This window comes from Lachnellula hyalina (assembly GCF_007821495.1).
Source record: "Lachnellula hyalina strain CBS 185.66 chromosome Unknown contig00189, whole genome shotgun sequence".
NCBI classification, from domain to species: Eukaryota; Fungi; Ascomycota; class Leotiomycetes; order Helotiales; family Lachnaceae; genus Lachnellula; species Lachnellula hyalina.
The window spans coordinates 13,477-41,429 of NW_022157303.1; the positions used below are offsets into that span (position 1 = coordinate 13,477).

The 27,953-nt window shown below is 49.2% G+C and overlaps 5 protein-coding genes across 5 annotated transcripts; 3 read left to right on the top strand and 2 right to left on the bottom strand.

The window, feature by feature from the left end:
- Window positions 1–1,613: 1,613 nt before the first annotated feature.
- LHYA1_G007860 (uncharacterized protein) lies at window positions 1,614–2,567 on the top strand (the record flags this gene model as incomplete). The annotated part of the gene is made up of 1 exon (XM_031152785.1): window positions 1,614–2,567. One exon carries the CDS (start codon window positions 1,614–1,616, stop codon window positions 2,565–2,567), a length of 954 nt encoding a protein of 317 aa, XP_031002092.1.
- Window positions 2,568–8,107: 5,540 nt separating this feature from the next.
- On the top strand, window positions 8,108–15,088 carry dtxS1_1 (Nonribosomal peptide synthetase; the record flags this gene model as incomplete). The annotated part of the gene is made up of 2 exons (XM_031152786.1): window positions 8,108–8,538; window positions 8,569–15,088. The coding sequence occupies 2 exons, from the start codon at window positions 8,108–8,110 to the stop codon at window positions 15,086–15,088; spliced, it is 6,951 nt and encodes a 2,316-aa protein (XP_031002091.1).
- Window positions 15,089–17,935: 2,847 nt separating this feature from the next.
- Window positions 17,936–18,888, top strand: LHYA1_G007862 (Eukaryotic translation initiation factor 3 subunit K; the record flags this gene model as incomplete). The annotated part of the gene is made up of 2 exons (XM_031152787.1): window positions 17,936–18,105; window positions 18,321–18,888. The coding sequence occupies 2 exons, from the start codon at window positions 17,936–17,938 to the stop codon at window positions 18,886–18,888; spliced, it is 738 nt and encodes a 245-aa protein (XP_031002090.1).
- A 244-nt stretch (window positions 18,889–19,132) lies between these two features.
- On the bottom strand, window positions 19,133–20,528 carry LHYA1_G007863 (putative 20S rRNA accumulation protein; the record flags this gene model as incomplete). Its single annotated transcript, XM_031152788.1, has 2 exons — window positions 19,133–20,284; window positions 20,403–20,528. The coding sequence occupies 2 exons, from the start codon at window positions 20,526–20,528 to the stop codon at window positions 19,133–19,135; spliced, it is 1,278 nt and encodes a 425-aa protein (XP_031002089.1).
- A 523-nt stretch (window positions 20,529–21,051) lies between these two features.
- mkh1 (MAP kinase kinase kinase) lies at window positions 21,052–27,304 on the bottom strand (the record flags this gene model as incomplete). The annotated part of the gene is made up of 6 exons (XM_031152789.1): window positions 21,052–21,172; window positions 21,226–24,116; window positions 24,244–25,963; window positions 26,081–27,007; window positions 27,053–27,196; window positions 27,252–27,304. 6 exons carry the CDS (start codon window positions 27,302–27,304, stop codon window positions 21,052–21,054), a joined length of 5,856 nt encoding a protein of 1,951 aa, XP_031002084.1.
- Between the last annotated feature and the right edge of the window lie 649 nt (window positions 27,305–27,953).

The following is a 27,953-nucleotide window of genomic DNA, read 5'->3' on the forward strand; positions in this document are numbered from 1 at the left end:
GTGCATCGGAAACACGAAGGATGGCTCTCGTCACATTTCTTCTTCCGGAGCCGACAGGTCCAGCAGCCATGAGTGCTTCTACTGGCCAAGTCGCGAGACATATCATCATAGTATGGTGAGGGTACAGGTTGGAGTAATTGTAAGATATAATTAAGGTATTGTTAGGGATAACATAAGAACAGTCACTTGCAGTCAACGTTTCCAATGGTTAGTTCAAGTTCTGAACTAAACTAATTAACTAGATAAACTTCAACTGCAGTTGTCACTATTCCTAAGAACCACGAACCAACCAGTTATATTTCCTTAACTAGTTGGTCAAGTGCCTAAACTGGCTAGTGCCGATTTTATTAGATATCAGCCCCTAAAGGTCTGTAGTTCAGGCTTTGTCTTATTAGTTTAGTTTAAGTTTAAACGAAAAGTTACTTCGTACCAGGCGTATCTGTTATGTCAAGAAGACCAGGGCAAGGGGGTCTTGCTTTGGTACGTTTACCACTATTCTTTACCCCCCTGCTATAGAATTCTTGGCACAATAGATACACCTGGGACGAAGCAGCCGTTGACTAACTATTAGAAACGTTGCTTGCAGTGCTATACGTATATTATCAATTCCTTTTAACTATAAAATGAAAGGAGACAACTATTTATCATTAGACATATTATTAGAGTTTATTAGCTATTAGGATATTCTAGTGATTATAATAATTAAGTGCTAGGGATTGGAGCAATACAACTTGGATCTTTCGCATTTATTAGCTTTATCGTATGATATTATTTTATCTGCATATTTAGCATATTTTAAGCCTTAAATTCTAACCATGGAAGTGATCTAAGTGATCCCTTTTCAGGTAATCCTAGTGATACGCAATCTGTTCTCACCTTTTCCACAGGCCCTATTGTCTCCTTTGTTGGCTATTGGGATATTTTGGTGATTATGATTAGGGGTCGGAGCAATACAACTGGGATCTTTCGTATTTATTAGGCGGTCAGGGCTGCGCCTCCCGCAAATATACGTAACCGACCGCATAACTCCTCATTTCCTATACATATAACGTTATCACTAAACCAATAAGAGCATTTAAAGCCGTCCTCTATATGCCGACAACAGCGAATACCGACTACCCCAGTACCGGCTGCAGCGTTTGGTCCGTCTCTTCCAAAGCACGAAACGTGATATTTTAGTTCTCGGCTAGCCCACCATTTCCAAGTGTCGGAGAGCACGAACTACTTCGTGCATGTGGGGCAGGCTCTGGAGAGCCGGGCAAGTCATAGAGTATGAAGTTACGAAGTACGATGCATGTTGATCCCGCGCCCCTTCCTCCTGCGCTTGACCAATAGGATTACTTCCCCATACATGAACGAATGCGAGAGCTGTCATAGTGCCTGGAGGCAGGAGGTTCTAGAAGGCAGGGGGAGGCCACCAATTACTCTATTAGGCTCTTTCCTCTCCGAGACTTTTTACCCCTCCTCCTCCCTCAATCTGCCCCTCTATTAGCTCTGCCACTTCATATCAGAATTTGCTATAAGTGTTAGGCTGGTAAAAGGTCTTAAATCTTGCATCTCACCTATCAGAAAAAATACAAACCGCAAAGAATTAACAAACCCATCACCTCGCAATGGCCTCCTCAACACTCCCTTCAAACGGCCGTCTCGTCAACATCGGCACGCACTCTCTGGCTCTCTACACTAATGGCCCAGATTCCAGCAGCTCTAACGAACCCGTCGTGGTATTTATCTCGGGTGTGGCAAGCGATGCCCTCAACTGGCAAGCCGTGGTGCGGCTGCTAGGTACGTCGTTGCGAAGCTACACGTACGACCGTTCAGGCTATCGCAATTCAGAGCCCTCGCCGCTCGCTCCCTCGGCTGAGAACGTTGCCCTGGAGCTCTCTCTTCTCATCGACAAGGCACCCATCCTGAACCCTTTGATCCTCGTAGGGCACTCCTGGGCTGGTGTAATCATGTACGAGTACATCGCCTTAAAGGGAACTAACCAAATCGCTGGTCTGGTGTTCGTGGACGCCAACCATGAGACAGCACCACTGGTGATGGACCCGAATGATCCAATTCTCTGGGCTGTTGCCGCGAATGTTGACCCATACTCTGCCTGGGGCTTGGAGGCAGAACACAAATTCACGCAAGAGGAGTGGGACGCGTTCAAGGCAGTGAAAACAACTGAGAAGCACAAGCTGATTGTGCACAAGGAGGACGTTGAGAACTACATACCAAGTTTTGAGACGCTGCGGAAGAAGGAGCTGAGTAAGAAGCAGCCACTCGTTGGAAACAAGCCGGTTTATGTAATTGGGGGTACACGAAGCAGGGATTGGAGTGGATTGTACAAGGCGGGCGTTGCTAAAGGGAACGGGACTGAGGAGCAGAAGAGCTATGTGAGAGAGTTGATCAAGACGATCGATGCAAAGAATAAGGATCTCATGAAGGAATTCTTGAAACTCTCCACAAGGAGCGAGCTTGTCTTCGCCACTGAGAGTGGACACTTCGTGCAAATCACTCAGCCGGAAATCGTCGTTGATGGAGTGAATTGGGTCCTAGATAACCTTTCAGAGTCTTCTTAGTTTCCGCGAAAATAAGAATTACTAGATACCTAGGTAGCTTTGACACTTAGCACCTTAACAAGCCTAATGGATGACATGGGATGTGAACAATAGTTGAACGAAGCTACATCAGATACAGATCTGCGAAATCGGTTAAGATCTTGTCAGGCGGCTAGTCCTACCATAATTCAGAAATCCAAGAGGCCTCTGCAGCACCAAGTTTCACAAGGCCGTAGAAACAGAATATAATAGGCGAGTAAGGAGAAGCCAGGAGACTGGCGGTTATGGGCAGCGCGCAATAGGCAGGATATGAGACGCAAAAACGAAATGCGTGTTTACTCGAACAACAGGATATCAACTAGGCGTTTCTTTGTCTTTTTTTTTCCATCAGGAAGACCGAGATTCACTACCACAACCTTTGACTATTATTATATAAAGCCTTCCACCCTTCCTTGCTTAATGTGGACTGAGATCGCGATCATAATTCTTAATATTTTGGAATGATGCCGTAATTATTTGCTGACACTCTCTTGGTACATCGAACCCCCCCTTCAGTTAGAGGCTTTGCCTCTGCCTCTGATAAAATAGGCAAATTCGAACGCAAAGGTTACAAAGAGTAGCAACCCGGTGATCGATCCATATACAATGACCATGTTGGGATCATGGGCGGCAAATGACACACCGACCCCGATCAGCGAACCTAAGGCACTGAAAAAGGCGAAAAGAGCCTGAACGATCGACTTCATACTTGCCGGGGCTCGCGAATAAGCAAGTTCGGTACCAGACACGATGGCAAGGATCTCTGCCCACCCGAGAAATACGTAAGTCGGGGTTTGAAGTCCAATGGAGATATCGTTGGGTATGTTCCCGGGAAGGCACTTCAGCGGATGGTTGAAACATGGACCAGTTATGTATATGAGGTGTTGAATCCCTGTGCTGTATGCAATCGCAAGCGCGGCACAGAATACGCCTACGCCGATGCGGTGCTCGGGGGAGAAGTTGATTTTCCATTTGGCCAACGTGGGATAAATCCAGCTTTGGAAAAAGGGCAAGAAGAAAATGACGGAGATCGGATTCAGATTATACATGATGTCGTTTGGGAGGCCGTGGTTCTGCATGGTACCTGCTTGCGCTATGAGAGTAGTGCCCATGAGGTTGACGGAGAGCATCAGCGCCGGGAAAGGAAGGCTGCTTGGCGTAAGTAGTTGTTCCACAATGCTGTTTTGAAGTTGAGGGATATCTTACAAGACTAAACAAGCTCGAAGGGCGGACTTTGCCTCAGCTATGATGACCGCATCTGGACTTGGAGTTGCGGGACCGTCTTCTTGAACAGAGGATGGTGCTGCAACTTCTGTCCGATCTAGCTCGGGAGGAGATGGGTTCCGGCGGCGACGCAATGCGCCGAATAGATTCGCGATGGCGTTTCCCGAGGGTGGTAGCGATTCTAAGAATTGGTAAGCGGCGGACGCACAACGGGCAACGGATTACTCACCGAATTTCGTATATCCAGCTAGGAAGATCGCTCCAGATGTGGCAGCCAGGCAAAGGCAAATAAGAAAGGCAAATCCGAAGCCGGCATAGGCATACCTCTCTACGTTGGTTGTTATAATGCCACATAAACCTCCGAGATTTATCATCCTGTTTGAACATCTATCAGCATGTCACGCCAGTGACAAGCTCGAGAGAAAGACATACCAGTAATTGACGTTAAATATAAACCGAATCGTGAGCTCACGGCTCACCATCGCTGACTTCCCATTCTTCAAAACCACGATTTTGGATTCCTCCACAGGGAACTGGTCAACTGTTGATAATCAGCACCCTAAAGATCAAATCATCCATCTCTTCCCAAATACGTACTTAAGAAAACCGTTATGTTGGGCTTCACGGTTCCTGTGCCACCGCCGATGAGAAACAAGCCAACTACGAATCCGGGGAGGCCGCCGGTGCCGTATATTCGCTGCGTAAAAGCTGTAGCAGTGATGATACTGAGCCCTAAAATGTAGATTCTGAAGAATTAATTTCTGTCTAAGGCATCGGGCCAGATCGCTATTAAACCTACAGGAATCCGATCTGGATCGTTTTGCGACGCCGAGCCAACAGTCGGCCAACAGCGCCCCCACCAGGGGTGTGGCGTAGCTGTATATGTACCAGATATATATAATCATCACTGCTCGTGACTGTCCCAGGCCAAGAGCTCCTGGGCGAATGGGGTCATGCGGAGAGAGCTGGAGGTAATTCTCTGTGGGAGTTCTGTTAGTACGATGTCAAAGGCGGGCCGTCACACACAAAACACAGGGTGGCACACACGGAGGAGCTGGCTAAGACCGTAGTATGCTGCTCTCTCCAAGAAGTACAGGCCTTGGACGAGCCATACTTTGTGCGGTACCTGGCCTCTGACGGCTGGTAGATCTGGCTCGCGCGAGTCCACCGACTCTGCAGGTGGAGAATCAGGCTCAGGCTCCTTCTTCTCAGACATGATATCGAGGGCGGGGGGGGAAGTTTCTGGTGCCGGTATGTCGTCAAAGAGCGTTCAAACAGGGTCTGAGAGAACAATGGCACAGCAATGTTGCAAAGACGGAAGAGCAGCGAGTTGGAGAAGAAGAAGCAGTCCTTTTGTGAACCAAGTTCCAGCCTTACTGTAGCAGGTGTGGACACGCGCTCTTCGGGTGGTTTATTTCTACACCGTAGAGGACCAGAATATCCTTCTTGGAGGCTAGTCAGCGGCCCTACGAGTATAGCAAGCAACTTGGGACTTCTCATGCTGCATTAGCTCTTATAATAAACAGCAATACCAAGCAGCCAAGGTAGCTGAGCGACGACAGGCGTTACATGCGACAATCGTCAAGACACCGGAAATAAAAGCTGATTCGGCCATTCTACCCATCAGCCAGATCCATCTTCCTCCAACCTTGTTGGAACTCATCAGACCCTTGCATCACGCGATAATATTGACTGAGGTTGTGAGGATCTTTCTTGGAAAATGAGACGTGCGACACACGTGACATGGTGCAAGCAAACCGGAAAAAGAAGGTGCCTTATCAAAGCTAGGTACGGAGTCTTGCCCGTTGCCTGGTACCTTACTTGCAGTTGCGTCCAGGGAGCTTAGTCTTGCCGCCACACCCAGGAACTGTGCAGCTTAGTTACAGTAGCGTTGCCGCCTTTGCTTAACCCGATTCAGCATCCATGGAGAATCCGTGCGTGCATGATTGTGAGCCTATAGATTTATTTTGAATATATACCTGGCCTGGGTAAGGTTACTGTACGTAACTGACAGACCCACTTCTAATTGCTGACTAAATTACATGTCACTTTTAAGACTATCCCGCGATACGCTAATTACCTACCCCTATATACATACTCTCGAGATACTAAAAAAAAAAAGTGCCAAGATTTGTTAAGCGAGACCTGCCCAAAAAACATATTCCTTACCGTACGCCCTCTAAACCTCTTGATAACAAGTTATTAATCGGAATAAGCCAAGAGTCCTACCGAGAGTCTAAACTCATCAACACTTGGTCTCCTTCATGAGAATACTGAGGATACAAAGGATACAGGTCTTGGCGTAAGCAGGAAGCTTGTATATAACGTAGTCGGTATTTCATTAGATAGCAGCTTCGTGCTAAACTCAAACACAGTATCTTCATACATACGTAGTAACATACAAGTCAACAACCTTCCTTGATCAGTGACTGCGTCCCTGCCTACTCAACCAACCCAATTTGTACTCAGACGGAGAACCACCCGAGAGCCCACGTTACAATAAGCCCCCTACTTGTTTAGGAACGGCCGTTGTGTTGTGAACGTAGATGAACAAGCCCTGCTTATAGAGTATAGAGGTTGTGCTAGATCAGTGTTCTTCTGCTCGACCCAAACTCGTTCCAAGCTGTAATGCCCGTGAGCTGATTCGTGCATGTCTCCCAACAACCTAGAATGCGCTCCTAGAGGTCGATTGAGGATCAATCCAGCACGGTGTTGCATCAGCACCATTGAATAGCATTACAGGTCGTGTCTGACTCATCATAGCGCTTGAAGCATCTTGAACTAGTCCTCATCATTTGTCATGTCCGTCTGCTCTGGGCAGTGCTTCAGTAGTTTGTCTGCCTGGTTCAATTCATCAACATTTCATCTAGTAGCGATGCATGCCCACCTCGGTCCTCATGCAGCTCAACACTATCAATGAGGATTTTTCTGGCCAACCCAAGTACGCATAAACAAAGTCTCTGGCTTGTTGCGATCCCTGAATTCTTCATCCACCTCACATGCAATATTCTCTCCCGCACCCTCCGCTCCAAACCCAAGCCTCTTGTACATAACCTGCCCCATAAGTGACGCCTCAGTCGTGCACTCTAGATCACCCCTCCGCTTTGCCTCCTCGAGGCCCCATGCCACCAGCTTTCCCCCAACACCTCTTCGCTGAAAAGCTGGGTCGACAGCACAAATATCAAGTGTAAATATAGCTGGGGAGTCCGATTCCGCTTTTTCCTGAGCGAGGGAAACACGGCGTCCCCACAACGAGCGGTACACCTGGCTCGCGAAACACCTCTCGGTTGGGGTCAAAGCCGCGATGTTAGGATGGATGACCGTCGGCGGGTTGCCGTACCCGTCTACGAAGGAAAATTGAGCCCAGATGGCCGCGCCGACGATTTTGAGCTTGAAACCGTCTTCTGGATCCCGCAGTGTCGCTTTCAAGATGACGGTATTAGCATGACCATCTTTATTCTTGGTTATGGATTGCCAGCGCTCAAGGAGTCTCAAGGCGCCTTCTCTCTGGCCTTCCGTGGAGTTCCAGTTCGGATTCATGGTTATCCAAAGCGAGCTTTGTCTTTGGCGACCAAAAGCTTCGCTGAAGCAGTGGTAAATCTGAGGGAAGTCATCAGGACTATTAACTGGTTCGACAAGTACATTGGTCAACATCGTGGGTGCATGCGTCTTTGGTCAGAGTGAAGGCCAGTCTTTCTCGCGGAATCTTTCAAAGATAAGGTAACCGGGGTATGTTCTAGCCGAATATTAGGTCTTTACATGCCGTACTTACCTTACCTAGGGTAGGTGCGTATTTACGGAGTAATCGAGGAGCATCCATGAGCATTGAGCAGGGAACAAGATAGCAGCTGCAGTGTAGTGTTCTTCAGCCCGCTCTTTGGTCGGCTGGCGCGCGGCAACGGGGCGGCTCGCTCGGACAAGGTAAGCTCGGCAAACCCTTGCCAGCGAACTTGACTACTGGCCTCTCACTCTAATACCTTATGCTCCTCTACGGATGACATAGTATCGTCATGTTGAGGCGAAAGAGGTTCCGGGGACATGGAGGATGAGACTGTGCCACCAAGGCGTGTGTTCGTCTCTTCGCACGTTGACGGCCTTTTTTCGTTTCTTTTTTTTTGTTTTTTGTTCCGGCCCAGACCTTGAGTATAATACTAAGAGTCCTAGACATATATTACTTCCAATCTGTTTGCTACTTAGAAAATCTACCTACGTACTTCTACAGTTTTCATAGTTGTTTACATCCAGAGCCGTTCACCAAAGTCACAGGACCAGTCGAGATCAGGGAGATTGTGTCCAACATGGAAACCAAAGTCCGAGAGGAGATTCAGTTTGAGACCGATGAATGGGCCCCAGTGGTGGCAATCTCTGGCAGTTTGGGGTTCCTTCTCTCTGTCTACCTACGGACACCAACATCCTTATTTCACACATGTACCAGTACGCCTGGGAAACTGTGGGATGCCAGCATTGCAGTTGATCCAGACTGCAGTGCGCACGACTTTCTCGGGAGCATCGAGAAAGGCTATCAGCACAAAACCGCATGTCTGATCGCATTGCAAACCTTCTGTTTGCGTACAGACAGCTCCAAGAACTGGGGAACTTCCATTGAGAAGGCTTCCGATTCACAAAGTTCTGCTATCCCACGTGAGATCCGCTGCACGGTGAGAGAATCACAAGCATCGCGTTCGCTGGAACTGGAGATCAGCGGAGAGAGCTCTCCCGCTAATACAAGGTTTCTTTGTCAACTGATTCACCTTACCAGACAATTGCTGGCTGCGACGACTGACGGGCAGGCACTGCGGGACATAGACTTGATCTGTGATCTGGACCAGCGAGACCTGCAGCGATGGAATCAGCACCCACCTTCGACTGTAGTATCTACAGTCCACGAAGTATTCGGACAGAGAGTGCTTGAGAGCCCAGGGTCACAGGCTGTGGATTCTTGGGATGGCAGGCTTACATACGTGGAGCTTGACTCCCTGTCCTCGCATCTATCCTTACTATTGCTTGAGGCGGGAGTCCGTTCGGGGGATTGCATCCCTCTTTGTTTCGAAAAAACGCTCTGGACCGTCGTGGCGATGCTAGGCGTCCTGAAGAGTGGGTGTTCCTTCCTGCTCATGGATGTCTCACACCCCACCAGTCGACTACAGACACTATCGAACGAAGTCAAGGCCGCCGTTGTACTTAGCTCATCTGCTCAAAAAGACAGAGCAACTAATCTGGCACCCCGAGTTATTGAGGTATCCGATTTATCATTGCAGCCTCGTGCAGGAAACGAGCGTCATCAGAATGAAGTCAGTCCCTCCATTGTTGCAGTTGTCGTCTTTACTTCGGGATCTACGGGCACGCCAAAAGGGATTCAAATCGAACACCAGTCAATTTGTTCCAGTCTGTTGGCTTTGGCCAAGCTCTCCGGAATAAGTAGTCGAACTCGATGGTTCCAATTTTCGTCTTACGCATTCGATGCCGCGTACGGAGAGATGCTCATGACGTTGCTCAGCGGCGGCTGCGTCTGCATTCCTTCTGATGCAGATCGTCTGAATAACCTAGCAGAGTCAATATGCGCCCTCGATGCTAACACGGCTTTGCTCACACCTACTGTTGTGCGATTACTGTCACCGTCAGACGTCCCGTGCCTGACAACACTGCTTTCTGGCGGAGAGCGGGTAACGCAAGATATCGTGGGGTTGTGGGGGCGTACAGTTGAGTTAATTGTTGCCTACGGGCCTGCGGAAATCACAGTGGCATGCGTGGCCAAGAAAGCCCTCCCTGCGGTCGATGATGCTATAAGAATCGGGCTTCCTGTGAACTGCCGTATTTGGATTACGCTCCTGGATAACCCGAATAAGCTTGCTCCTATAGGAGCTATAGGGGAACTAGTAGTGGAAGGCCCGGGAGTTGCACGGAATTACATCAACAATCAATCGGACAGTAAAGAGTTGTTCCTTGATGCCCCACCGTGGGCAAAGGACTGGGATTCGAGTTTGACCTCAATGGGGCGATGCTATCGAACTGGTGACATGGCTCAACTCACCGCCGATGGTGAAATTATTTTCGTAGGTCGACGTGACCGCCAAATCAAACTTCATGGCCAACGGATAGAGCTGGAAGACATCGAGACCCGGCTTCAACGGCACACTCGACTCCCTGGGGCGCATATAGTCCTTGAAGTGCTTGATATACACGGCAATAACAACCTGGTAGCTTTTCTTCATGTCCCCACTGTCCAGGGCCCACCCGAACGAGATCCTAATGGTGACACAGCAGACATGGCCGAAAAGATGGCGCTAGAGGTCGAAGGACTTCGTGCACGCATCTCAGAAGAGCTTCCCTCCTACATGTGGCCCGTTGTATGGATACCCCTGAAGGAACTCCCCCTGACTCCCTCAGGTAAACTTGACCGCCGCATGCTCCTACGCCTTGGGAAGGACTATTATTCCAATCTGCGAATAGGTGATGTGGACGAGGATAGCCTGTCGCCTATCGAATTGGTACTGGCCAGGATCTGGAGACAGATTCTTCAATTTGCTACTCAGAGTCTCACGCCAGACGCGCACTTTTTCCGACTTGGCGGGGACTCACTGCGGTCTATGAAACTGGTAACATTGGCCAACAAGGAAGGTTATCATTTGACCATGGAAAGGGTGTTTAGGAATCCTACAATATCTGGAATGGCCGCGGCGATGCAGGAAGTGCCTCCTCCTGCTGCGGATGATGAATCCTACCTAGGCGTCATCCCCGCCTCGTTCATGCCTACACAAGACGATCTATCTGAGTTCCAGTCCCTGTTAGATGAATACGGCATTAATCATGAGGAGGTCGTGGGTATTTTCCCTTGCACGGCTCTCCAAGCAGGGTTGTTTTCGCTTTCGCTGGCGCTGCCGTCCTTGTATTCGAGCCAGTTTGTATTCAATTTCTCGGCTGCTGTGGATGTCCAAAAGTTCAAAGCCGCATGGGAGAGTGCGATTGCTACCTTCCCAATCCTGAGGACAGCAATCGTGCCATCTTCTACCAGCCTCGTGCAGGTGATTCTACGCCATCAAGCGGAGTGGATTGAGGTCAGGCAAGATCTTACATCATTTCTGGCTGCAGACAAAGCTGTCTCTTTTCAGCCTGGTCAGCCTCTCAATAGGCATTACCACGTCCAGGACCCGTCATCCGGTCAGTCTCATTTTGTTTGGACGCTTCATCACGCAGTATTTGACGGTTGGAGCTTGGGTTCCGTGGTCGATCATATTCGCCATAATTATTATTCCTACACAGAGAACGTGAAGGCAACAGGGAGCTTCCAAGAATTTGTGCAGTTTTGCGAGGGTTTGAACCGAGATGAATGTAGTTCCTTCTGGAGAGAACAGCTCAAGAATGCTCCAACACCGTCATTTCCAAATTTCCCAAAGGCCGGGCACCTGGCAGCAGACAGATGTTGCTTGCAGCACACCATGGCGGCTCCAATAGTAGCCACCACAACTATGACGATCCTGGCCAGAGCATCATGGGCTCTACTCCTTTCAGAATACGAGGGTTCAGATGACGTGACATTCGGAAACTCCCTTCACGGACGCAATTCCCTGCCCCCTAAACTGCAGGATGTTGTTGGGCCCACCATCACAACTTTGCCAATTAGGGTGAGAATTGACCTCAATCAAACCGTTCTCGGCTTCTTAGAAGATCTCCAAGAACAGCTTTCAACCATGATATCTTATGAACAGTTTGGCTTCTCTCAAATCCTAGGCATAAATCAAGATGTCCAGAATGCCGCCTCGTTCCGTACCCTCTTGATTGTCCAAGTCGCGGATGGCTCAGAGGACCAAGATATCAGGCTCAATGAAGTCGAGAGATCCCTACACGAATACCCTTTGGTACTTACACTTATGCCCAGAAAGTCTCAGATCGAGATAGTTGCCACATTCGACAGCGATGTAATTTCGCCGCCGCAGGTCCAAAGAATTCTGGAACAATTTGAGCAGATATTCCAAGAACTTAATACAGTGCCTAGAGACACTAAAATTGGCGAGCTGGACCTCACAAGCAAAGCTGACAAGTCGGCCATGTTTGGGTGGAACTTTAGGCATCACAAAGCTTACGAGATTTGCGTTCATGAGTTGATCCGAGAGCGAGCAAAGCACTCCCGAGCTTCGCCGGCAATCTATTCTAGAGATGGCATGATGGATTACGCAACCTTAGATAGGCTTTCTGATGGCGTAGCGGGAGAGATGATCCGATCCGGTGTGAAACCAGGCAACACTGTGGGTGTTCTTTTCGAGAAGTCACAGTGGGCGATAGTGAGTATCTTGGCCGTCATCAAAGCAGGCGCATCCTTCGCGCCACTGTCACCGACGTATCCGCTAGCACGTCTGGAAGGTATTGCCAGTGATGCCGGTATCAAAATCGTCCTCTGCTCTTCACTGCAACAGAGAGCCTTTCACAATCCACCATGGCGGACTATTGCTGTTTCTGGCGACACAGCTTACCTTTTCACACCTGCTGCTCAGGTCCATGTCAAGGCTGTAACTCCGGACAGCCTGCTTTACATTCTTTCAACATCAGGAACTACAGGGAACCCCAAAATCTTTGGAGTACGACACAAGAGCTTTGCCACTGGCGCAATGGCTCGTGCGCCTTTGCTCCAACGTGGGCCTGAATCTCGCGTGTTGCAATTCGCACCATACGCCTTCGACCCGAGCATCGAGGATATATTGACCACCCTCATGTTCGGAGGCTGTATCTGTGTAGCATCAGACGAGGATATCACGGGTGACATCAGTGCTTTTATGAAAACCGCACGAGTCAACTTTGCCAACATCACCCCATCCGTGGCCTATACACTGAAGCAGGACGAATTGCCGGATCTCAAGATACTGCTGCTCTCAGGAGAGGCTCCGGACCAGCCTCTAGTGGACAAATGGGATGGCATCGTACAACTCATGAATGGATACGGGCCGAGCGAGTGTTCCGTCAAGTGCGCTATCAACTGCAACTTGTCACGTAACGACCCTAAGAATATTGGCTACAGTGCTGGAACCAGCCTATGGGTTGTGAGGCCCGAGAATCATAATCGTCTCACTCCTCTTGGGGCAGTGGGGGAACTTGTCATCGAGAGTCCACATCTAGCAACCGGTTATCTGAACCGCCCCAAAGCTAATGAAGACAAGTTCATTCTCAGTCCACCGTGGTTGCAAGACTTCCGGGACGGCCAAACAACGCGGATATACAAGACGGGCGATCTTGTCAAGTACATTGAAGATGGCAGCATCGTGTACATTGGGCGTGGGGATATGCAATTGAAGCTACATGGCCAGCGGCTTGAGGGTGAGGAGGTGCGGCAACGTATCCAGGAATCCCTCTACGATGCGCAACTTCAAGTGATTGTCGATATCGCAAGATTTGAGGGTCAGGATTCCGACATTCTCGTCGCTTACCTGGCGGAGAAAAGAGAGTATCAGGGAGGTGAAATTGAAATCGACCGCGTACGACAGCAGCACCTAGCGGGTATGAAGGAACACATGATTCGCCAAATCAGCACCACTCTGCCGAAATATATGATACCCTCCGTATTCTTGGCAGTGACGAGTATCCCTCTTACAGCGAATGGCAAGACGGACCGCCGTGCGCTTAAAGCTTTCACTGCGCGACAGCGCCTTGGGCCTCACCTGATTCTTTCTGGACAAAGCTCAGTCCGGCCACCTGCTTCGGAAACAGAAAATGTGTTGCATAATTTGTGGCAAAAGCTTCTTGGATTGAACGGTGAGCAGTTCGGGGCCAATTCCCACTTCTTCGAGCTTGGTGGCAATTCGTTGGCGGCAATCAAGCTGGCGTCTGCGGCCCGGACCCTCGGTCACAATCTCACGGCACAAATGATATTCAAAAATCCAGTCTTATCGTCAATGGCTGCTCAGGTGGTACCCCTGAAGGAGTTCAAAACATCAGGGCCACCCAGTTTCGGCTTACTGGGCAAAATTGATCGCAGTGTCTACCAACTGAGGAAGAGCCTTGAGGCTCACGATATCGAGGAACAAGACGTCGAAGATGCATATCCCACCACAAGACAGCAGCAACGCTACATGGAAGGAGAGATGATCTCGCCAGGAGGTACTACTCACCGGCACATAATGCAACTACCGGTCAACATTGACCTGGTCAGACTTGAGACTGCTTTGCGGCGTGTTATCAAGGCAAACGCACTTCTGCGGACTCGAATCATCTCAGTATCATCACAATTAGTCCAGGTGGTACTGAAAGAAGACTTTGCTTGTCGCCACGTTGAGGCCCTATCGTCGCTCGTTTCCGAGGATCGAAGGGTATCGTGGGGTCTCGGACAACAGCTATCACGATTCAGCATTGTGCATGGCAAAGATACTCAGGATCAATGGCTGGTCTGGTCAAGCGCCCACGTTGTGTTTGATGGCTGGAGTCGAAAGTTGCTGTTGGAAGAGATCGACTACGTGTATAACCACAATGATAAGCCTCCGGAACGACCGCAGTACAACAGGTTCATCGAGTACGTCTACGAATTGGAAAAGGACGAAGCTGGTTCCGCGCTTGTCAGGGAACTGGAGACGACAAAATTCTGGAGTTACTTCACCTTGGACGGCACAAAGGTCCCAGGTAGCACTCGGGTTTTGTCCCTCGCTGTCGACTGGCCGGGAACTCTCCCATCCGAACTATCCTACTCAACCGTACTGCTCACAGCTTGGGCAATAGCTGCAGCACACGTCGAAGAATATGACCATTTCCTGTTCAATGTTCTCTTGGGTGGTAGAGATGCCGCGTTCACGGGAATAGACAAGCTCATGGGGCCTGTAAGCACTACAGCCCCCTTGGCCAACAGGATCGACCGTGACTCGACTTTCCGGAAGAACGTGGAATTAATGCAGAAGCGAATAGACGAAGCTACGAGTATACAGCACTTGGTCCGACTCGGCGATAAGATGCATCGGTTGCTCGCATCTGCCCCCACCGTCGTCGTCCATCCTGCCGATGATTACGAGGAAGCAGCAACGAAACACCTCGGAATGTTCAGAAGCCGCGTTGAACCGGTCCAGCGGTTCGTGGACGCCATGTTCATGAACTTTTGCCTCCGGTCTGGTAATGCTGGGGTAGATCTTATCATGGCGATTGACCCCAGCTTTTTCCCGGAGGATAAGGCGGTTCGATACCTCGGCTGCCTAGAACAAATATTCAAGCGCGTCTTTACTCCAGGGGGTCTGGGTCTAACCATTGGGGAGATGGACTTGGGTTCTAGTATACTTACGACATCTGTAACGATAAGGCAACGTAATTAAGTATAAATAGCAAGTGCTAGAATATATCACCACGAGGGAAATGTGCTGCTAAGTTTAAATAATGTTATTAAAGATGTTTAAAATATAATCGGTATATATAACAGACTATAGAGACATCCATCTCATTAACACACCCGGCTTCGATGATACGTATACATCTGATGCAGACGTCTTGCGAGAGATTGCTTCATTTATGTCGAAGACATATCAGTGTCATGGGATTAGCCTACGACGTCTGTTCACGTGCTTCCCGATTGGACTAGTAGTTTGGCACGTACGTATTGATATTCGAATGCTCTCAGCAGATTATTCAGATCCTCGTACAGCCTCTTAGTTATCAGGAATACTATACACTTTATATCACTTAAAAGTTTGCGAATATTCAAATGCTTCTGTGTGTAAGAGGCCAAACCTCGAATAACTCAAAGCTATGGTTCAAGTATAACTAATAAGAAGTGCGTGAAGAGCATCTACGTGCCGGAATCTCTCCTCTTATATATAATAATAATGATGATAATTATCATTTTCGTTCTGTGGGACCTCCCGAAGGGTATAAGGACGTGCTAAGCCAGGGAGTTATAAACAAAGTGCTATACTTATAAGAAGCTAAAAACCATAAGGGGAAAAATAAGATTCCTCTTATAGATAGCCCTGGGCCCCTAATCCTACGGTGTTGCAGGGAGCGTACAATGGAGGCCGGTGAGGATGGGTGAAGTTCTGGCGGTTGAGGTGAAGCGAGGGTGAGCGGAGCGGCGAGGTGTCACCTGTGCGGTAGCTTGGCGCATCCGCACAGTGCGGTGAGGATTGGAGTGAAATGACGACTAGTAGAAAGAGAACAGTACGATATAGTTCCTCTATAGGACTAATAGATTGATTGTACCGGGAGGTTGGGGGGTATGGAACCAGCTGATAAACGGGGTGAAAGACTACCACACGGCAATACCATACATCCCCTTGTTGAATGTAGATCCATGAAAACAAGGGGATGTCGATGTCATACCTTGATTTTCCTCTGTCTAATGTAAAAACCATCGAGTCAGTATCACTCCTGTTGGTATGAATCAGGGGTGCTTTGGGAGGGGTGATAAGGGGTGTAATTTTGATAGGAGCATATTTCAACTAGGTGCTATAGCTTCCGCAAGAGTGAGTTTCACCGTAAGCAGTCGACTCACTTGCATTGCACGCATCCTGTCTTGCTCTTGAAATAGCTACGTTGTGCGTACTTGTTGGACCCGATTGGCCCAGATGAGCTTGGATACTCAGAGCCCACTCAGAAACCATTGTAAGCCATTGAATGAAGTGGTTATCCAAGCGACAGGACAATGAAAGTGTAGTGAGAAACGGAGAACAATTAATGGCGCGAGTAATTCTTGTTGTTAGCCGAGAAAAGGGGGTAAGTGGAGTGGTCTTAGCCAATCGCATCACAGAGTAGCCGAGGTTTAGCGGCCTGGCAAATCACCCTTTTGCCCCTTGCGGCCTTGCTTTCACATAATCTACCTAGGTATTCTGTACAACATTTTCAAAGGCCGGCAATGTAATCAAGAATCCGTGCTATACCAAATTCCTTGTAGTTTTACAAAAGCCCTAGCAATTTGTTTGGGCCCGTGCCCTCTGTTGCGCGATGCCACCCTCTCCAAGATTGAGGCCAGAGACTAGGAATAAAGGGACCATTGATGAAAAGTATAAGCATACTTTGCCTATACAGATACCAGCCACCAGTTCCAATTCCATTCCCAGCACACTCCGCGCACATTCCAAGTCCTCTTCAGCATGTCCAACCTAGTCAAGTCAGCTCTCATCTCATCCTCGCCTTTTTGTCATCTGTCTAATATATTGGCATGCCCTGCTCCTCTTATCACCGATATCGACGTTTTGGGCGCCGACGTCCTCTCCATCACTGGCACAATTGTCTCCAACTACACCATCACTGCCTTACCCCCCGTCCTTCTCAACCCAATTGCGGATTTGAGCTTCTGCAATAGAACCGTGGTATTGACACACCCCGGCGATAACGATACCGTGACGAATACCATCTGGCTGCCGACTTCAGGCTGGAATAGACGCTTTCAGGGCACCGGGGTGGTGGATTCTCGGTCGGGTTGGATTTACTTGGGCTTGCTCCTGCGCTTCAAGGAGGGTACTCCGCGGGGTCAACGGATGGTGGTAATCTAGGGGAGTTCTTCGATATATTGCCGGCGGCCATCACGAGCAATGGGAAGGCTAATTGGCTGCTTGTAGAGAACTATGGTTTGCGGTCCATGCACGATATGGCTGTGATTGGGAAATTGATTACTGGAAGGTATTATGGAATGGCTCCGAAGTACTCCTATTTCGATGGATGCTTAACAGATGGTCGAGAGGGGTATATGGAAGCGCAGATGTATCCTGGTGACTTGCATAGAATCATGGCCGCTTTGCTTACCACGAAGGCTGCTAGGGATAGGTACTGTTGCTATGCAGTCGCCTTACGCGGTTATGGTACCGGAGAAAATGGTTCCAAGTGAGTGCGCACGTGTTTAATGCCTTTGTGAATGCGAGTATTGTAGAGGCTTGGGGATATAGATATGACATTGTCGAGATCATAAATGGTTATAATAATGCTATGAAGATTTGAAAGAATGAGATGAGGTTGAAAATGGATAATGAGTGAGAGAACCTGAACCTGGCCGGGCCGGGTATCCACCAGATCCTATTTATTTGATTAGTCATCCCACTCGCTAAACCCACCACAACCGACACCATGCTCACCAACTTTTCTCACTTCTTGCTGCTTCTGCTTTGGAGCGCATCCTATCGCATCCCATCGCATCCCTTCCATTCCACCTAATACCACAACAACATCCAAAGATGGGCGTACCTTTTGACTATGCGCCTGAAAGGCCCGAGCATATCGATGCCATTCTCAACGGTCTCAACAGATACAACCCCGAGACCACAAACATCTTCCAGGAATACGTTACCGCCCAGTGTGACGAGCGGACATATGATTGCTACGCCAATCTGGCACTGTTGAAGCTGTGAGTGATTTTACCAATCCGGAGTCTTGCAATCATGTCAAGTGATGACCGTTTTTTTCAAACGTTTCCTATTACCTGAATGGGCATGGAGAATGAATCCCTCCAGCCTTTGAAGTTTAAATATTAGCTCTATCTGAAAGACAATTATCTTCCACAAACTGAGAATACGTTCCTATCCCAAGAGATTTGGCTAACGTACGTGCATGTTTGCTTAGATATCAATTCAACCCACATCTTACCAAAGACGAAACGATCACCAACATCCTCGTCAAGTCCCTGACCGTCTTCCCATCTCCCGACTTCTCGCTCGCGCTCCACCTCCTCCCACCACACATTCTCACTCCTGCCTCGGCCTCGTCAGCTCTCCCAGCTGCCGGTGATGCCCCCCTTTCCGAAGCCGTGCAGAAGCTCAACGTTTTGAACAACCTGCTTGCACAAGCTTCTTATGCCGCTTTCTGGAGCACTCTCGATAGTGACGACCTCTATGCCGATTTGATCGCGGATGTGGCCGGTTTCGAAGAACTCATCCGCATTCGAATTGCACTCACAATCTCGCAGTCTGTAAGGGAAATTGAGCGCTCAGTGCTGGAATCATGGCTCGGAATGCAAGGCGAGGCGTTCAACAAATTTGTGAATGGTGTCTGTGGATGGGGGATTGAAGGAACTGTCGTCAAGGTGCCAATGAACAAAGAGAATGAGGCGAAAGGTACCATTGTTAGGGAGAACGTCAAGATGGAGCAGTTCTCGAGAGTTATTAGGAGGGCTTATGAACAACCTGCATGATTTTCATATGCTTCAGCAAAATTTGCATGGAACTGGCTGGTTTGGCGTTATGGCATGGAGTTCAGAGGGCATATTCGATGGAACAAGGCCTTGGGGGTTCGTTCAGCCTATACCTATTGGAATGAAGGCAGTAAAAAAGGAAGTGAACATAGACGCCTGAAATATATTAAAATCACTAGAGCTCCCTATACCAATTGAAGTCTTTCAGAAGTCTTGATTGAAAAAGATGGGCTAACGTCAAGTCCTACCTCCTAGTATCAAGCTCTTCCCACTGCACTCCTGCCCACTCTTCTAGATACCCTACCTCCCCAGCCCCTACACTATTTGGCACGCAGTCATTCTCGCAAACGCCCACCACGATCGTGCCCCATTCCATGCCATCAAGACCATCCTCGTCCCTCTCTAGCTCCATGATAGCGTGTGGGGTCAACTGCACCTCAAACACTCTCCCCATCCCACAATTTCCACATCTAGGGATCCCGCTTGCGCTTCCCCCGGTTGTACGAACCTTCTCATTCCCAGCAGAAGATGAAAGCAGCTTGCCAACGGTATCCGTCTTTGAAGACAATAACGGTGACCCTTTAAACTCGTACCGTATGACTTGTTCGGGATTTTGTGCTAATCGATCCGCAAACTTTTGGAACGTCTTATCAAGAACACTCTCGAATACTTCTTTATCCTCCTTGCCGCCATCTGCTCCACTGCTGTCATCCAAGTCCATGGTGTGAGTTGGGATGGGCGCCTCTTCGGCCTTGTCCAGGATCTCGTAGTCGGCATCGACTAGGTAGTAAAGAGGATATGCAGGTAGCTGAGACGATTCTGAGGGCCATGGTTCCGGGATTGGTGGGGGGCCAAAGGTGCTGGATTTGGAAGGATTAAAGGAGAGTGCCGCGGCAAAGCTTTTTGGGAGGTCGGCATTGATATCTCCTGACGACTCTTGCGGTGGCTCTGCTACCAATTCGGAAGTTGGCGGAAGGGGAGTCGTTGCAAAAGGGTTTTGTGGTGGGTGAGAGGATGTGGAAAATGGATTCGAAGGGCTCGACGTGCCGATTGAGAAGGGGTTCGCGGATGCTGAATTGGCTGACGGCTTTGCTCCAAAGAGTGTCTCTCCAATACCGGTATTTCCAACAGGCTTCGTTGCTGGTGATACTACTTTTGGGGCAGATTTTTCCTTCGATACTATTTTAGATATCTTTGTTCCCCGCAGTACTCTTATACTACCCTCCTTGCGCCTGCACGTTTTCCTCCGGCATGTCAATACATAGAGCCGTCTCTCATGCCCCGAGAAATGTTCTGGTAGATCTCCGTTTAATTGAAGTAGTAGGGCCATGATGTCGTTGCATACTTTGCATTTTGCAAGGGCCGCAGATGGCGGGGTAGAGGGGTCAAGCCATTCCTAAGATCGCGTGGTCAGTGAAAGTTCTCTGGCTTCGTACTTGGGACTTGGGACTCAAGGGTTTAAATGAAATAGTAAACTAGGCTCAACACGAGCATGAGCATGAGCATGAACATACTGGTCTGCCTCCAAGATGGCTGATTGTGTCGTCTGAAGGGTCTTTCGATGCGTATCCGAGGAGGACGTTGGTTTCGGTGTAGTCATTGTCTTCACCCCCAGAGGAGTCGCTCTCATATGGGGCCATGGTATGGTACGTATAGATGAATGTCTTATGCAAGATTGACTTCAAAATGTATTGCGTCTTTGAAGTGTGAAGAAGACTTCAAAGTTGAGTTGATGCCAGTGCAACAAACGTCCAAGATTTTCTGCAAGCGAGCCGATAAGGCTGATAAATAAAATATCCAGTAGATTGCCCCGCGGTGCGGCCGCTAGTAAGTAAATAAACATACCGCCAGGTACTTGACCCTAGTTTTTTGATCATATCCAAATGCTGTATAGTTTTGATTTGACAGTTCATAATATACATGTATATTCCCATCCTTTTGCCAGGTAGCAATAACTAATAAACCCCTGCTACAGTATTTACCACCTGATTGATACACCAGATACAAAGAATCCAAAACCAGAACGCTCCCACGCCAGCGCTAGCTTTGACTAAAAGTAGATCCTGGGGACGAAAAGAGGATATCAGTACATGCTCAATGCATTTTCGTTATTTCATTATCCAGAACCTAGCGCCTTTATAATGTTACCAAATGAACCCCAACCTAGTAAGCACCACGGATTTTTGCATATAGATCCGTATCAAGGAAGTTATAATTAGGATCAAGCTTGCAGAAAGGATGACGTGAGAGAAGTGTGTCCGCTGTAGGGCGCTCAGAGGGGACGCTGTATTGCTCGTTAGCCGTCTACATATCACCCCAAATAATGGAAATACTCACATAGTGAAACAATCAGCCATGAAGGCCACAGCAAGTGGGCTGATGTTTAGCGCGACATCGTCCGGAATAGGAGGTGCTTCATTCAGACTTCCAAGCTTATAGATAGCTCCAACAGTTTCTTCCTTGCTCCAGGGTCGCCGGCCAGCAAACATCTCTAAGACGACGCATCCAAGAGACCAGATGTCAACCTTGGCAGAGTAGCCTTGTTGGGATCGCACAACTTCAGGGGCCATCCAGAAGACAGATCCTTGCATTGAATTTGTGGCGTCGTTGCCGTAAATGTTGTCCGTCTTTTTAGAAATACCAAAGTCTGAAATTTTGCAGGTTCCGTCGAGATCTAGTAAAATGTTATCTGCCTTCAGATCCCGATGTAGAATACCTTCTCGATGAAGGTAAGCCAATCCCGCCAGAGTCTGGCGTGTTAGAGAGCTCACAACCGTCTCTTCAAACTTGCCATGCTTTCGTAGACAACTTCCAACACTGCCACCGGAAATATACTCTAAGAAGATACTGATCGACATTTCCTTCCGCTCACATCCAAGATATTGGACTATGTTATCGTGGTCAAGATGCTGCATGGTATCGATTTCTTGGTCGAGAGCAGCAACCATCTCGCGCATCTTGTCTTTGTCGTTCCCTGCAGCTTTTGCGCTGACCTCGACCTGCTTTACGGCCAAGAACTCACCAGTCGTGGCATTCATACCTAGATACACACGTCCATAAGTACCTTTGCCGATCAGTTGACCCTTGAACCATCGGAATGTCGCCTGTCGTTTGGGTATTGTGTCTTGGGGAATTTGCGGCAGGATCATGCTTCCGCGCTGGGGCTTGATCTGAACAATGTTGGCTCCAAACATCTTGGTACTCTTTCGTCGGAGAATTGCGCTTGATGGTCCACCTTTTGGGACTGGAGCCGTAAACCGCTTATTGGCCTCATGGGCCCCTCTCGCTACCTCACGGATTGACTTCATTCGACCCAGGCCTCCTGATCGGCGGACGTTTCTTTGAGCGATACTCTGAATCGAGCCAGGTCTTTCTAAAGCCTTCAAAGTAGATTCATCAGAACCTAAAGTATCACCATCGTTGTAAGATGAGCTGGTTCGAAGGGTGTTGATCGTTGGTTCAACGATCGTCATTCCTGCCTGAGCAGCTGCAAGTTGTTCTAAGGTTCCTTGTTCTGCTATAGGGGACACAGGCGGCGACCCGCTGGCGCCCTCCTCCAGAACTGGCTGATCCAGGTCAAGATTAGGAAAGAAATCGTCTAGGTGGTTGATGAGTGCTTCCGCAGGAGGTCTACTCGCCCAAACATCTTCCCTTGCGAAAGATTCCCGCCGGAGAAGTTTCGCATTCATGTCCTCTGAGGATTCCGCAGACCAGCCACCCTCAGCGGAAGCAGGAGTGCGTCGTAGCGGCCGCTTACCACTTCGAGCACTTTCATCTTCAAATTCGGGTGTTCTCGAAGTGCTCGCAGTTGCGGCGCTATTTAGTTGTGGAGAGGAAAACGATACTGAAAGTGTCTTCTTCGACCTGGTACTAATGGACAAGGTTGGCCGTTGCTCGGTGCCATTGACATTCCAATCAGTTGTGGGATTCCCTCTCATGCTTGACTTCTTGGCTAGTTTGCGAGATGCTATTGGCACGGCGAAGAGGCCATCATCGGAGTCATCGTCGGAGTCCATTTGCTCTTCTTGCTTGGGAGAGTTCTCAAAAACAATGTTGAATTCTGTGAAATCAAGATTGGGCCCATAAGACTTACGGTTTCCTGGTACCATCATACCGGCACTAGCATGAGCACTATTCGGGCTGAGATCAGACGGGGAGGGTGCTTGTCGTGTATCTCCCTCACGGATTTTGGCAACTGAGGAGGTCTCGGGTATCTTCAGTGATAAAGAGCGTTCCCGTCTCCCAGTACTGACGCCTCCTTCCTCCCTATAATCTGGAACACTGAAAGGTGTGTCTCCCTTTCCCCATGTTGTGCTTCCCGGGGTCCCGCTTGACGACCTTGGGCTACTCCGACCCGAACCCGAAGTCCCGAAGTCCACGGTTGACATAGCACTCCTTCCTCGCTCATTTTGGTCATTGCTGACCGGCGGTGATCTCTTACTTGGCGATGAGGCCGAGGGATTGTTTGGGCTTGGATGGCCTACCCCACCTAGCCGAGTGCCCATGCCGATAAGTGCAGCAGCAATACCACTACTAGCCTGGGGTGAGCTGGGAACAGGTTTCCGCCTAGCCTGTTCAGACATGTCTTGTGGAGTCCAGCCTGCAGGTTCACCTCCCGAGAAGCGATTTCCATTGCTATCGATACTTGTAATAGAAAGGCGCGATTGCTGGCCCGTCTTCTTACTTAACGAGTTGGCTTTGATCAACGTTGCCGATTCGGCTGGCGGCGGGGGAGGTCTTCTTTGGGGGAAAAGACTATCGTGTTTCTTGTCTCCCTCGAAAGGCGAGTTTCGTGGCTGATCAAAATCAACATTTCGACCAACGATACCAAAAGAAGCATCACCAGATGGCTGCGTCTGCTTGCTTGCCTTCTTTTGTTCCATGTACGCCTTCTGCTTTCGCTCCATCTCCGCCCTATGTTCACTAGCTGCCAATTCCATAAACGCCTGTCTCTCAGACTCTGGGAGCTGGCTTTCGCCGCTCTCTTGAAGATATTTAAAATGCTTCAGTCTATCTCGTAGCGCGTCGGATTGGTCCATAGCTGATGCATCTCGATCGATTGGCGCGGTAGCCTTGATTGTATTTTGTCGGGAGGCTGGCGGCGAAGAACTCGATCGTCTTCTGGTCCCATTAAGAGTAGCATAAGCGTCTTCATCGAGCGGAGTAGTCAAAGGCAAGCTAGGCGAGAGACCAAGCTGGTTTCCAAAGTTCATGTCTAGGCCTGCAGACTGGGGCCCAGGTTGGGACGAGAATGAATGCAGGGGCCCTGATAAACAGTTTCAGGCTTCCAGACTGGTCGGCTTTAGTTCTTCTATGTAGAAGCAACTTTTGATCGTCGAGTGCTTCATCATGTACAAGTCTTCCGAGGTCAGTAAGAAAGAACTGCGCGAACTCGATATTATAAATGCCCAAGTTGGCGCATATTGCACTACGAAGCTCAGTAGGGGAATCAATTTCAGACACATCGCACATGCGATAATTCCATCCATCCAAGGTCGCAAGAATGAATGTTCTACCCGGAATGTTGCGTCTACCCTTATAACCGCCTACAAATTGGTCATGCTCAGATGCCGAGAAGGTTGAGGAAGGCCGATTGAGAGAAGTTTCGCTGGAGTTGCTGATTCTGCCATATCCAAAAGAGGATGGTTTGAATGATAGCGATGGGCTTGTAGGAGACTCCAAATTAGGCTCATCTGGAGATGGAGCCGCCCCATCTTCCTTCTTCTTCTTTCTGAAATGTTTGAAAAGGCCTTTTGGTTCTTTCGCAGAGCCGGGCGGATCCATAGACGCAGATCGATCCCCCGGCTCCGATGGGGAAGGCCGGGAGCTGTCCACACCGTGTCGGCGGTTATCCTGATTTCGAACGAGATTTAATTCTCCGACTACTCCTCCCATCCCACCTCGTAGAGCCTGACTTGCACCGGGGGGCACACCAGAACCATATATCGCAGCATTTGAGGATATGGACTCTGTGCTATTGCAAGCGCGGTGGCCAAACTTCGCGCTGTGAGGGGAGGCAGGGAGATTTCCGGTAGTTGCAGAGTGCAGGGTAGCAAATGTGCCTCCTGGGCTTTCGCTCTTGGGACTACCGTCTACTCGAAAGGCTGGTCCCCTAAAATGGCCTTCGCCGGCGTCACTGCTGGCACTTGGGCTATGTCTTCTGCTACCATCTCCATCAATATTGCGTAGAGCGTTCCGGTGAGCACCGCGGCTTTGTTGGTTATGATCGGAATCCACTAAAGCACCGCTGTTGTTGTGTAAAATAGGCAAAGTTGTACTTCTAATAGAAACCTTTCGTGCTGCAGCACCCGGCACCGTGCTCTTAAACGTTTGTTTTCCAGGACTCTCATCATCAGGGTTTGCAGTGCTAGGGGTCGATACATGTATCTCTCTGCTGAGGTTCGGTGAAGATTCAAGAGTGCCCTCAGTGCCAGCACTTGGGATGTTCGCTGTTGAAGATTCTCGCCTGACATGGGCGGACTTGGGAAAGTCTGCTGCCCGACCCGTGACGATACCGCGAATCAAACGGCGCATTCTCTTTCCTTCTTCGCGTTCTCTGGCCTGGTCCCAGCCGGTGCCGCTGTTAGAACATTCTTTTGCCAGTCGAGGGTAGACTTGTTGGTGCATCATGCCAAAATTTCCCCTTCCTCCATGGCCACTACCTAGTTCCAAAAACACGGAACCGTATATATTGAGCGCTTTGAAGGTTTCTTGCCAGTCACCCGAAAACTGGTTACTGGCTAACCACAATAGTACACGGTCCATGGGCCATTGCGAGCCAGCATCATTGGGAGAAACAGGGGTGTTAAAATTGCTACTGGTTGTGTGTTGACTGAAACTTGGAGTTGTATGGAGTCCCCTGTTTGATATTTGAGGATTAAGTATAGTAGCAGTTGGGGGGCCTGAGGAGTTGTACTCCGGTAGGTGAATGTTGGGGTATCGAGTTGATGGCGTCTGATACGGTCTGTCTCGCTCACGGTCAATATACCAACTGGTTTGCTCATCCATGGGCGTAGTCAAGCTTGTATCCATAGTATTCCTAGATGTTCTGGAGCTGTCGGACACCGCAGAGAATCTAGGACGTAGTATTAGCATTTTGGAGTCTGATAACGTAGTTTAAGAAGATAATGTTCCATAACTGTTTGAAATTGCAAAGAAATGGTTAAGTAAGCACTGGAGAGATCGTCCTTACTCTGCACTATCTCCCCTGCTAAAGCTTGGCTCTTGTCTACCAAAACCAGGTATGCCAACACCAGGCCCAAAAGAATCACCGTGGGGTATATAAGTTGCCGACATCTGGTGTTCCGAAGCTGGAGGCGGAGGTATAGACAGGGGCGGCGGGTGATGATTAACATAAGACTGGCCTGGATTGTACGCTTGATGTTGTGTATTTGAGGGCGGGTTTGGAGGTGGGAGAGGAAAGCCTCTCGAATCGTAAGATCTCCCCCAGCTGCCTTGCCAATTGGATTGTAATCCTCCTGGGGGAGGACCTGGAGGAGGCGGTACCATAACACCTGGGTGCTGATGCGAATGGTTTGTGACGGGGCGGGGTGGGGGCGGCGGTATTGACAAGCCAGACATGCCAGACATGCCCATATGAGCAGGCGGTGACATGGGCGGGGGCGGAGGAACGACATATTGCCGTGCGGCGGCATCTGCCACTCTTTGAGCTTGAGCCGGTTGATACATTGGGAGTGCCGACGGTTGATACGGAGTGTTTGGACTAAACAACGGCGAGGGAATTGGCTCTGCGGCAGCTGATCGTGACCTTGGCCTCAACGGCGAGCTCGAGGCGGTGATGGATGGATAGGGCGACGCGGTGCCGTAGATGGGAACCAGCAGATTTGAAGAGCTACTAAGGTTATATGCAGGAACGTCGTTCAGGAAGAGGCCATGCCCTTGACCGTCTGGGACAGTCAGTCCAGGGCCACCCGGGGTTCTTCGAGGCGAGGCTGATGGTCTGTTGACATCTGAATTGTTGGAACGAGCTGAGGAAGACCGTGGGCGCGAACTGGTCATTGTAACCCATGCATCTTCTAGAGACGAGAAGCTGTCGGCGCCTTGGAGATTTTTTCGCTCGTTCGCGTTCGCGTTCGCAGGAGACCGACCAGCTTTCGTCCTGTGAGCGTTGCCTACCGTCTCGTCTCGTCTCGTCTCGTCTTACGGCGAGTCGAGATCCGACACACGAGCGGCAGACTCGATTGTGATGGCGACGGAAGAGGAAGAGGGGAATATGGATACAGGGGCGGCGATCGCAATGCGTAGGCGGGCACGGTATGCAGATGGATTTGCAGATGATGGGGTTGCTCTTTTACGGATATACAGTAATTCGTATCAAGAGTATTGTTGTTGGTGGTGGTTACGGTATCCGACGAATCACGAAAGCATCAGCCACAGACAAGTAGCGTCCTCCCATTTCATCCGATTCTTTGTCTGTTTTATCGGAAGCCTGCCGAGCGACACACGATATGGTGTGAGTACGGGAGCAATATATACATTTCCAAGAATAAGAAAGTTGCGATGTAGATAACCTACAGACATAGCAATTGATAAAACTGTGATGCTGTGGCGGAATTACTTAGTACGCGTATAAAAGCGTATATTCTGTAAAATCCATGCAGACAATGTACCATGTGAGAACTGCAACAAGCCAAAAATACCACCGGATTCGACGGACAGGGGGCTTTTCGGGCATTTATATTCAGGAGTAGCCTCTTCTCTTCTCTTTTTCTCGAGGGTCAAGCCACTTCCCGTATCTATCGGACGGACTTACTATTTGCAAAGCTGAGAAAGATCAGGCGATGAATGAGTTTAATGCGTTTTTGGTGCTTATGCATGTCCATGCTCATTCCCATTATGTGGCATTAACATACCAAAGTCCAGACCCATACCCTCGATTCACGTTGTTTGAGTGGCGTGTGCGATATCCGTCGTCATACTAGGTAGGTTAAAGTGGATGGTGCATGGCCTGACTCTGCGTAGCTTTGGCTTACCGTGCGGCCAATTCGGCGGAATAGAAAACGACAAAAGGTATATATATTTCAACAACGAGCCATCCTTTCCAT